This window comes from Mustelus asterias, chromosome 14 (genome assembly GCF_964213995.1).
Source record: "Mustelus asterias chromosome 14, sMusAst1.hap1.1, whole genome shotgun sequence".
In the NCBI taxonomy this organism is placed as follows: Eukaryota; Metazoa; Chordata; class Chondrichthyes; order Carcharhiniformes; family Triakidae; genus Mustelus; species Mustelus asterias.
Window position 1 is genome coordinate 105,036,828 of NC_135814.1, and position 12,573 is coordinate 105,049,400.

Genomic DNA, 12,573 nt, shown 5'->3' on the forward strand with positions numbered 1-12,573 from the left:
TGTGTTGCTGCAGTGGTGGATGTGGTGTATTTAGATTTCCAGAAGGCATTCGATAAGGTGCCCCACAAAAGGTTGCTGCATAAGATAAAGCTACACGGAGTTGGGGGTAAAGTGTTAGCGTGGATTGAGGATTGGCTATCTAACAGAAAGCAGAGAGTCGGAATAAATGGGTGCTTTTCCGGTTGGCAATCAGTGACTAGTGGCGTGCGCAGGGATCGGTGCTGGGCCTCAACTATTTACCATATACATAGATGATCTGGAGGAGGGGAACAAGTGTAGGGTAACAAAGTTTGCGGATGACACAAAGATGACTGGGAAAGCAAATTGCGTGGAGGACACAGAGTCTGCAGAGAGATTTGGATAGGCTAAGTGAGTGGGCAAGGGTCTGGCAGATGGAGTATAACGTTGGTAAGTGTGAGGTTATCCACTTTGGAAGGAATAATAGTAAAATGGACTATTATTTAAATGGTGAAAAATTAAAACATGCTACTGTGCAGAGGGACCTGGGGGTCCTTGTGCATGAATCACAAAAACTCAGTTTGCAGGTGCAGCAGGTAATCAAGAAGGCAAATGGAATGTTGGCCTTTATCGCGAGAGGGATGGAGTATAAAAGCAGGGAGGTCATACTGCAACTGTACAGGATACTGGTGAGGCCGCAACTAGAGTACTGTGTACAATTTTGGTCCCCTTATTTAAGAAAGGATATATTAGTTTTGGAGGGGGTACAGAGAAGTTCACCAGGTTGATTCCGGAGATGAGGGGGTTAGCTTATGAGGAGAGATTGAGTAGACTGGGCCTGTACTCAATGGAGTTTAGAAGGTTGAGGGGAGATCTTATAGAGACATATAAGATAATGAAGGGGCTAGACAGGGTAGAAGCAGCGAGGTTATTTCCACTTACAATGGAAACAAGAACTAGGGGGCATAGCCTCAAAATACAGGGGAGTCAATTTAGAACAGAGTTGAGGAGGAACTTCTTCTCCCAGAGGGTAGTGAACCTTTGGAATTCTCTGCCCAATGAAGCAGTAGAGGCTACCTCGTTAAATGTGTTTAAGTCACAGATAGATAGATTTTTAACCATTAAGGGAATTAAGGGTTATGGGGAGCGGGCAGGTAAGTGGAACTGAACCCACTATCTGATCAGCCATGATCTTATTGAATGGCGGAGCAGGCTTGAGGGGCTAGATGGCCTACTCCTGCTCCTATTTCTTATATTATGTTCAATGCATCTTGGAGATGGTACAAACTCAGCCATGGTACTTGGGGTTGGGACACTACCTGACTGCATTCCTGTTGAGGGGGTGGATGGGGTACTGATCGAGCAGACTACTCTGTCCTGGATGGTGTTGAGCTTTTGACCTAACTCATGCCTTGTAGATGGTAGACAGGTTGAGGGTCTTGAGATGAGCAGTCCCCACAGAATAGCCCGCCTCAGAGTTGTTCTTGTGCAGCTTGTCCAGTTCAGTCTCTCCTTTGATGTTGATAGTGGGAGATTCAGCAATGGTAATGTCAAGGGGAGGGGTTATGCTCTCATTGCAGCTGGTCATTGCCTGACATTAGCATGCTTTGAATGTTATTGACATGCCCAAGCCTGGTGCTGTCCAGGGCTTGCTGTATGTATGCAGAGTGTCTGAAGAATAGAACTGAACAGCAAACTTCCACACCTCTGACCTCCTGATGAAAGGAAGGTCATGGATGAAGCAGCAGAAGATGGTTGGGTCTCCTAAGGGAGTCCAACAATGGTGTCATAAGGCAGTCAAAATTGGCCTCTAACAATCACAACCATTTTCCTTTGTGCTAGGTATGACACTAGCCAGAGGAGAGCTTTCCTCCAATCCCCAGTTTGACTGGCAATCCCTGATGCTGCACCTCATCAACTGCTGCCTTGAAGTAAAGGGCAGTCATTCTTACATCACTTTTGTACTTCAGCTCATATTTGGACCAAGGCTGTAATGAGATCTGCAGCTAAGCGAATCTTGTAGAACTCAACTGAATATCAGGGAGAGGTTATTGTTCAGCAAGTGTCACCTGATGGACAACACCTTCCATGATTGAGAGTCAGCTGATGAAATGGCAATTGGTCAGATTGGATTTGTCCGACTGTGTGTGGATAGAAGATATCTGGGCAATTTTCCACACTGTCTGGTTTGTAGCTGAGAACGATGGTTAATTTGTATTGTGGTACAATAAAAAGGGAAGGCAATGGCCTAGTGGTGATTAATCCAGAAATTCAGCTAATGTTCTGGGGACCTGGGTTCGAATCCCACCACGGCAGATGGTGGAATTTGAATTCAATAAAAAACATCTGGAACTAAGAATCTACTGATGACCATGAAACCATTGTCAGAAAAACCCATCTGGTTCACTAATGTCCTTTAGGGAAGGAACTCTGCCGTCCTTGCCTGGTCTGGCCAACGTGCGACTCCAGAGCCACAGCAATGTGTTTGACTCTCAACTGCCCTTGGGCAACTATGGATGGACAATAAATGCTGGCTGGCCTAGCCAGCGACACCCATGTCCCACGAATTAATATGGCAGCACGGTAGCACTGCTGCTTCATAGCACCAGAGACCCGGGTTCGACTCTTGGCTTGGGTCACTGTCTGTGCGGAGACTGCACATTCTCCCTGTGTCCGTGTGGGTTTCCTCCCACTGTCCGAAAGACATGCTGGTTAGGTGCATTGACCCGAACAGGTGCTGGAGTGTGGCGACTAGGGGAATTTCACAGTAACTTCATTGCAGTGTTAATGTAAGCCTTACTTGTGACAAATAAATAAACTTTATTTTAACAATAAAAAACTTCACAAAGAAAAATTGCTGTTTTTTTCCCCTCAATATTTCAGTGGTATGAAAAATAAATCAGCCTAATTTCAAAATTACATTCATAGTTTTGAAACTGTTGTAAAAAGATAAAAGACTATTTTAGCACCCAGATGCAGCCATGTAAAAAGCCAAAGTTACAGCCTAATGCTGAATAAGAGCAAGGTCAGATTCTCATTTACCCCTCAAGGCAGATATTACAAAGAATTCTCTGAAACATTTGATGGCTGCAATGCCAAAACCTCTAACTGGTACACATTCAGTGGGATAAATTCATTCTCAGGTGTGGACCTCCCTGATAAGGCATCTATCATCCAGTTGCCTTGAGGTGGTGATAGAATAACTGAGTGGTTTGTGAGATCACTTTGGAGTGCTATTCAGAGTCAGTAACGCAATCACTATGCCAGCGCACCCAACAATTCTAGATTGCAACCACATCTAATTACAAAATATACATTGGGTTGTACCTGTTGCAAGAAGCAAAGGAAATCCACAATATTAAAGACATGCCTCTCTCTGTGGGATTTCCAAAGAACTGAACATTGCAATTAATAGCAGACGCAATCCAATTCTGATCTGACGATGGAGGGAAAGTCATTGAGGAAACAAGAGGTACCTTCTTTAAGTCAGAACTGCATAAAAAGGACTTCCTCACTCGTTCAAATGTCAAGCTGAATCAATGTAAGCAATAAAGTATTTCAAAATAAAGCAACAATGGGCAGATAGGGGGCAGCACGGTGGCACAGTAGGGAGCACTGCTGCCTCACAGCGCCAGGGACCCGGGTTCGACTCCCGGCTTGGGTCAGTGTGTGGAGTCTGCACGTGTCTGTGTGGGTTTCCTCCGGTTGCTCCAGGTTCCTCCCACAGTCTGAAAGATGTGCTGGTTAGGGTACATTGGCCATGCTGAATTCTCCCTCAGTGTACCCGAACATGTGTGGTGACTTGGGGATTTTCACAGTAACTTCATTTCAGTGTTAATGTAAGCTTACTTGTGACACTAATAAATAAAATTTCATTTCATCTAACAAATGCCAGCAGCAACAATGAAGTTCTTCTCTTTCAGCATTTCAATGTTTGAACCTATTGGCTCTGGAATGGGGTTTGAACCCGTTCAGAGGTGGCAACTTCACAGATGAGCTGTCTGATGCTTGTTACAACAATCGAACATAAAATAAAGTAGGTAAATTCTCTCTATTTGATGCAGGACAAAAGCTCTGCTTTCACATCAACATGCTGTTTTATGAAAAACTGCACTCAAGTGCAACATTACCTGTTTTTCTGAGCGGGAAGTCATCTTTAGGATCATACATTCCTAGGACTGGATGATTATATGAGGCAGATATGCTGCTTTGAGGTGGAGAACTCTGGTCTAATGAGCCATGCTGGGTTTTTCTGCAGTTAAAAGAGAAGCCACAATCAGCTTGTAATTCCTATAAAATATGCAACTATTAAAGCCACTGAAACACGTACGAATTCAGGTTAATGGACTAAATTGTACCTGGCATTTTAATTAAAAGGAATTATTGTAAATTGTAACCAAAGCAGAAACTATTTAATTTGAATTTTTACAATCACAGCTTGTTAGCAAAGTCACAACTCTTAGTAACCCTCTGAGATACTCAGTATTTTTACAAAAAGGATTGGCTGGACCCAATAAAAGAAAGGAGGTCTCAGGTTTAAACCCCAATCAATGCTGCGTTAATTGATCTCAACTGAATTTCAGGCAGGGCACCACAATGAATTCAATGCTTCTGTGTTAGAAGGCCATTTAGCCTCCATTCATATCTATACCAGCTCTTTGAAAGAGCTGTCTAGTTTATAGAACCTCTATAGTGCAGAAAGAGGCTATTCAGCCCATCGAGCCTGCACTAACATCAATCCTACCTATCTCGGCAAAGCAGCTTGCATAATCAAGGATCCCACGCACCCCGGACATTCTCTCTTCCACCTTCTTCCGTCGGGAAAAAAAAAAAAAAGTCTGAGGTCACGTACCAACACATACCAAGGTCAAGAACAGCTTCTTCCCTGCTGCCATCAGACTTTTGAATGGACCCACCTCACATTAAGTTGATTTTTCTCTACACCCGAGCTATGACTGTAACTGCCTTGTTTCCTTCTCTATGAACGGTATGCTTTGTCTGTATAGCACGCAAGAAACAATACTTTTCGCTGTATACTAATAGTTCTGTGCTGTACTGTTCTATGTTCTATGTGACAATAATAAATCAAATCAAAATCCGTAACCCCGCGTATTTACCCTGCTAGCCTCTCTGACACTGAGGGGCAATTTAGCATGGCCAATCAACCTAACCCACACATCTTTGGACCTACTTTCCTACCCTTTCCCATAGCTCTATTTAGTTTTCAAGTATTATCTCCCTTTTGAAATGAATACCGAATCTACTTCCACATTCCTGTCATGCAGTGAATTCAGGACAATATTAATTGGCTGCATGAAAAAAAAATCTTCTCTTCTGCCCTCTCATTCTTTTGCCAATGATCCTAAATTTGCATTCTGCAGCCTGTCCGCATTCGGGAAGGGGAGACCATGTTAAGTTTCTGCTCCTGACCTAGTGTCGTTTTCTCTAGAGCGGCTGAGGGGAGACCTGGTAGAAGTCTATAAAATTGAGAGGGGCGTAGATAGTCAGAATCTTCCCCCCCCGAATTGAAGTTTCTAATACTAGGGGGCACGGGCTTAAGGTGAGAGGGGGAAAAGTTCAAAGGAGATGCAAGCAGCAAGGTTTTTAAATCTACACAGAGTGGCAAGTGTCTGGAACCAGTTGCTAGGGGTGGGGGTGCAGCCAGATACAATAGGGGCATTTAAGGGGCTTATAGGTGAATGTGCAAGGAACAGAGGTATATATGAATCAAGGACAGGGGATTAGTTTAATTTGGCATCATTTTCGGCACAACATTGTGGGCCAAAGGGCCTGTCCCTGTGCTGGACTGTTCTATGTTCTGTGACCTCTTCCAGAGGTTACTATTACAAGTGCACATCTTGGGATGCATATGAGGACAAGATCAGGCTAAGCAGCGTGACCCCGCCCCACAACTCTCAATCATAGAATAGTATTCTGATGCTTACACAGTAGACTTGCTCATGAATGACTCTCTTATCAGTAAGGCAGCTTGGAGTGGTACAGGCTGTACCATTGGCAGAGAAATTGTAACAAAAGCAGCAGAGATTGAAGGAATTATTTTACTCTTGCTTTGCCCCCACTTGCCACATTTGTTCCAGTCGGGTGAAGTGTTACTCGTTAAAATAAACTATTTAATGTGTCAGCTTGTACTCTACCCTCCTGGACTGATGCAGTGGCAACAAATACAACTCAATACTTCAACAAAACTGGACATCCAATCTTTCAAGAAATGTATTTAACACAAAAATGCTCCAAGTCAACAGCTAAAGAATTCTTGTGTACAAGAAGAGTTAAGCTTTAGTGGGCTGAAGAGAGTTTGTATCTGATTTTTTATATAACTGAAGTACATGAACTGAAGTGATAGACCTTAGAGATATAAAGTATACAGAGTACACTAGATCTGAAACAATGTATTTGGATTCAACAAAGACAATGTTTAAATATTTGCAAATTTGTACCACAGGAATACAATATCTGAATGTGCATTTATGGTTTTCAAAGAAAAACTGATGGCGTCACAGAGTACAATCCCAAAACACCAGTAAAAGTCCAAAATCCCATCTAATAGAAGTGGAATTGGAAACAGCCTGGACATGAGCAGTTTCTGAAATAATGCAGGATGAAATGAAGTATGAGCCAAAATAGATGGAAAAAATGAAGGAACTTTAAGGTTGAGTACGATCCATCTGGATCAGGTTTTTATTTCTATTCCTCTCGCCACTTTACTGCATCTCAAAACTTTGCTCATTTTCAACTCTTGTTTTGCCGAAAAGTTGGAATGCATCAGTACAGGTTTTTCCACATCCTCCAAGGTATCCTTTGCTTTCTTCCCTAATATAGTAAGACAGTTTTGCATAAAGTAGACTCGTGTCTCTTTTGTTAAACATCGTTATGAAACTACTTGCATTTATATTTAAAGTGGGGCAGCACGATAGGACAGCGGTTAACGCTTCTGCTTCACAGCGCTAGGGACCCAGGTTCGAAGCTGGTCTTGGGTGAATGTGGGGAGTCCGCACATTCTCCCCGTGTCTGTGTGGGTTTCCTCTCGGTGCTCCGGTTTCCTCCCAAAGATATGTAGGTAAGGTGGATTGGCTATGCTAAATTGCCCCTTAGTGTCCAAAGATGTGCAGGTCAGGTGGATTGGCCATGCTAATTTGCCGCTTAGTGTTCCAAGATGTACAGGTTAGGGGAATTAGTGGGGTAAATATGTGGGGTTACGAGGATAGGGCCTGTGTAAGATGCTCTGTCAGAGAGTCTGTGCAGACCTTATAGGCCAAATGGCCTCCTTCTGCGCTGTAGGGATTTTATGATACACTGTGACTTCCATAACCACTGGACATTCTAAAGTGCTTTATCCACCTCTTTTAAAGTGTATTACATTTTTTATATAGCTGAAGAGAGACAAACGTAATCCTTTTGATACTTAGCTAACTTTAAGTGCTTCATCTCCCCAGGACACGAGATAGATGAGAATATCTGAAAGCACTGCAAAATAGGTGTCATTCTGGCAATCCAGCTCACCTGTTTCAGTCTCACTAGCTTCTGTATAGCCAAGATCAACATTTGCTCTGCCATTTACTGGGAATTAAGCCTCCAGTGGTTAGCTCAACTGCTTGTGGATCAACAACCCCTTTCTTCACCTACACGTAAATTCTTATGACCACTCCAGTGATATTTTAAATACTTAAAAGCTGTCACCTTTGGGATACCTTAAAAAAAAATAAAACAGGATGTACTTTGAACAACCGCATTTTGTTATTTCCACTTTCTGCAGTTTCTCTGTACCCCACACACCATCTTCCCAGTTCTCCATCCTCCCCCAGTCTACCAAAGGATCTATTTATTTCAAAAAAATGACGACTGGTGAGTTTAAAATTACCATCCCCCTCAACAGTATTCAAAGAATTTTCAATGTAAGAGATACTCTTTATTTTGCCTTGCAGCAGGAAAGGTCCCATGCAGATCATGTATTCAAGTGGGTCAGTCCTGGGCTTGTGCCAATGCATTTCCACTATGTAATTACGCCATTTGAATATCAACCATGACCCTTCGTCCAACTGTGTACTTTTAAAAAAGAAAATTACGCTGTGGTGGCAGAGTCAATAACAACATGTGGGAATGCTGTCTCTTGCTAGCCGCAGCTAGCCAAAACTTGGCTGACCTTTCTGGCAGATCCAGCGAACACCAAATGGTGTTTGGTGGGGAACATCCAAGATGCCAGGACCCTGCTTTCTGTCAAATACAACCAGGAGTGCTTACTTTCAAACGGACAACATTTTACACTGCTTTCTCTTTTTGTCTGAGTGAAGTATTTTTTTGAGAGAAGAAAGACCACCATTGAAAGTACTTTCCCAAGAGTACAGTTCTCTTTTAAAGAGTGAGTAATGATGACATCATGAAAAACAATGAATTGGTATAATTCAGCACTGGACTTTTCCACACACTATATTAATTCAGAGCCCCAAACACTTTCCCCTCAATTAGATCAGCCAAGCATGCTCCCACTTGGAGGTAATCAGCACTTTATGTCCAATTTATTCACTAGAAGAAAAAAGTGGTTAGTTTGTTTTTAAAATGAGAAGTATAGCTGGCAACATAGCCTCAAATTAGTGGTTCAGCTTCCAAATCAGTAATTAGATTTTTTTTTAAAAAACGAAACCTCCCATAAGTGTCTTCTTTAAAATAGATGGAGTACTTAGATTCTGGATATTCATTTACAAATCTATATACTGTATTTTAGCATTAACAATCTAACTTTTATTAAATTGAAGGCACAAATTTGTGCAAATTGCTGTTGCTTTCTTGGGGAGTTTGATTGCCATAATCAGCTTAGAATAATACGACACAGGAGGAGGTCGTTCAGCACATCATGTCTGTAATGGCGCATTTAACAAATAACTGTATCCAGTTGTTCCCACAATCCCCACAGACCTGAAACTTCTTTCTTTTTTCTTTGTTGGTTTTCCATTTTTCAGTGAACTGCATTGTGGCACAGAGCATTGGCACAACCAACAGAATCAAGAAAGGGATGACAAGTCAAAACATTAATCTCCAAAGATTGTCATCTTAGCCCCGATGTGCGGAAAAGCCCCATCATGAGACCAGAACGTTCACTGTTCTCTGGAGGAATTGCTAATAAATACACCAATCAGAATGGAACAAATCCAAAAAAAAAGCTCCTCTCTTGTTTAATAGGTGGTTGGAACGGAGATGATTTTTTAATTCAATCGTGGGCGCCACTGGCTAGCCAGCGTTTATTGCCCATCCGTAGTTGCCCTTGAGAAGGTAGTGGTGAGCTGCCTTCTTCAATTGCTGCAGTCCCCGCGCTGTGGGTTGACTCACAATGCTGTTCGGGACAGAGTTCCAGGATTTTGACCCAGTGACTGCAAAGGGACGGCGATATATTCCCAAGTCAGGATGGCGAGTGGTTTGGAGGGGAACTTGCAGGTGATGGTGTTCCCATGTATCTGCTGCCCTTGTCCTTCTAGATGGAAGTGGTCGTGGGTTTGGAAAGTGCTGTCTAAGGATCTTTGGTGAATTGCTGCAGTGCATCTTGTAGATAGTAACAGCAGCGTGTACTGAGTGTCGGTGGGAGAGGGAGTGAGTGTTTGTGGATGGGGTGCCAATCAAGCGGGCTGCTTTGTCCTGGATGGTGTTGAGCTACTTGAGTGTTATTGGAGCTGGACTGACTCTCCGAAAGAGCATCTTACACATGGCCTCCCTCCCCGCCCTATGTCCGTAACTCCGCACATTTACCATTGCCAATTCATCTAACCTACACATCCCGGACACTAAGGGGCAATTTAGCATGGCCAATCCACCTAACCTGCACAACTTTGGAGTATGGAAAGAAACCGGAGCACTTGGAGGAAGCCCACGCAGACACGGGGAGAAAATGCAAACTTCATACAGGTCACCCAAGGCTGGAATTAAACCCGGGTCCCTAGCACTGTGAGGCAGCAGTGCTAACTACTATGCCACCCCCATGCTGTGCAAAAAGTTTTTCTTTTCAAGTAAAACATTCAATTGCCTTTTGAAAGTTATGCCTGAATCTCCTTCCAACACCCTATAACAATGTGGCATGGTGGCACAGTGGTTAGCACTGCTGCCTCACAGCACCAGGAACCTGGGTTTGATTCTCAGCTAGGATAACTGCGTGGGTTTCCTCCGGGTGCTCCGGTTTCCTTCCACAGTCTAAAAATGTGCTGGTTAAGTTGATTGGCCATCTAAGTTGCCCCTTCGTGTCAGGGGACTAGCTCGGGTAAATGCATGGGGTTATGGGGAAAGGGCCTGGGTGGGACTGTGGTCGGTGCAGACTCAATGGGTCGAATGATCTCCTTCTGCACTGTATGATTCTATGATCTATGAGCTTTAGATCATAACTCACTGTGTGAAAAAATACCCTGCCAAAATAACGCATAGGTATTAAAACTATTTGACAGCAACCTTATCTACAGATAAAATAATGCTCAGAAGCAGCAAGACAAAAGGATTGTATCGTCCGAGCTCCAGGGCAGTATAACTGAGGAATTCCTCAATGACAACCCCCCTCCCACCAACCCCAGAAGCTGCTCCCACATAAGAGTGCATGCAATTGCCAGGGAAGTTCAAACTTCCACATTGCGACTGTGCCGGCTGCGTTGGGAATCATCCAAAAATGCTATCGGATTTAAATCACAACTTCAGATGGTTCTGATTCTGCTACATCAATAGTTACCCAGAAAAGTTAGAAGAATTGAAACCACTTCCAGTTTCTGGGTAACTATTGTACTGACCTGCCCCTGACACCCCATCCCACAGGACTATAAACCTCCCCCTCACATCCTTTGGGTGCTCAGAATTGGGAACCATAATTGGAGTGGGGTCAAACTGTTTCATATAGGTTCTGGGCATTTGTACACTATACTTCTATTTATAAAGTTCATCAAAAGCTCAGGTTTCAGTACGATGAACTTTACAACCACGACTTTGTCAAACAATTAGATATAATTCAGTCATTGACATGCAGCTAGCTCTTATTCTTTGAGTTTGGCCCCATGCAGTATCCGGAAGCAACACCCAAAGACTTGAACTTCACAAGCATCTCAAACAACAATCCCACGTACAAATGCAAATCTCTTGAACTAACACCAACACTATTGGCACAGGTTTCACTTTTCCTGGTTTCACTTCCAAGCTTAAAAATGATTTGATTTGATTTATTGTTGTCACGTGCATCAGTATACAATGAAAAGTATTGTTTCTTGCACGCTATACAGACAAAGCATCCCTTACAAGGGGTGGCACGGTGGCACAGTGGTTAGCACTGTGGTCTCAGCGCCAGGAACCCGGGTTCGATTCCCGGCTTGGGTCGCTGTCTGTGTGGAGTTTGCACGTTCTCCCTGTGTCTGCGTGGGTTTCCTCCGGATGCTCTGGTTTCCTCCCACAGTCTGAAAGACGTACTGGTTAGGTGCATTGACCCAAACAGGCGTCGCAGTGTGGCGACTAGGGTAATTTCACAGTAACTTCATAGTAGCGTTAATGTAAGCCTTACTTGTGGCTAATAAATAAACTTAACTTTTTTACATACAAAAGGAAAGAGAGTGCCGAATGTAGTGCTACAGTCACAGCTAGGGTGTAGAGAAAGATCAACTTAATGCGAGGAAGGTCCATTCAAAAGTTTGATGACAGCAGGGAAGAAGCTGTTTTGAGTCAGTTTGTACGTTTCCTCAGACTTTTTATCTTTTTCCCAATGGAAGAAGGTGGAAGAGATGTCCAGGGTGCGTGGGGTTCTTAATTAAGCTGGCTGCTTTTCTGAGGCAGCGGGAAGTGTAGACAGAGTCAATGGGTGGGAGGTTGGTTTGAGTGATGGACTGGGCTTGGTTCACGACCCTTTGCAGTTTCTTGTGGTCTTGGGCAGAGCAGGAGCCAAACCAAGCTGTGATACAACCAGAAAGAATGCTTTCTATGGTGCATCTGTAAAATTTGGAGAGAGTCGTAGCTGACATGCCAAATTTCTTTAGTCTTCTAATAAAGTAGAGGTGTTGTGGGCTTTCTTAACTATAGTGTCAGCATGGGGGGGGGGACCAGGTCAGGTTGTTGTTGATCTGGACACCTAAAAACTTGAAGTTCTCGATCATTTCTCCTTCATCCCCACTGACGTAGACAGGGGCATGTCCTCCACTACACTTTCTGAAGTCGATGACTATCTCCTTTATTTTGTTGACATTGAGGGAGAGATTATTGTCATTGCACCAGTTCACCAGATTCTCTATCTCTTTCCTATACTCCATCTCATCAATGGCAAAACCTTTCAGTAAGTTATTAGTAACCAACTGGCCTGCAATAATGTGCTATTCCTGGGTTTTGTTAACAGAAAAATTACACTTTGCATAGAGCCAGAAATAATTTCTCAATTTAAATTGAAACTAATCACATTTACAAACGGCCAGCAAGGGCATATCATCGGAGAGCAAAGTACTCCAGTTGCTGGAAATCTGAAATATAAACCGAAAATGCTGGAAAGACTCAGCAGGCCAGGCAGCATCTGTGGAGTGTGTTTCAGGTCCATGATTTGCACTAGTTCTGACAAAGGGTCACTGACCTCTTTCTCTCTGCACAGATGCTACTAGATTT

At 43.3% G+C, this 12,573-nt stretch overlaps 1 protein-coding gene across 14 annotated transcripts in view; it reads right to left on the reverse strand.

Moving 5' to 3' along the window:
• hdac4 (histone deacetylase 4) overlaps positions 1 to 12,573 on the reverse strand; it is a 444,296-nt gene that overhangs the window by 172,608 nt on the left and 259,115 nt on the right. For all 14 annotated transcript variants that reach the window (XM_078229095.1, XM_078229096.1, XM_078229098.1 and 11 more), the window contains one exon: positions 4,089 to 4,210. In XM_078229095.1, coding sequence (XP_078085221.1) covers positions 4,089 to 4,210 — 122 coding nt within the window. The remainder of the gene's footprint in view (positions 1 to 4,088; positions 4,211 to 12,573) is intronic.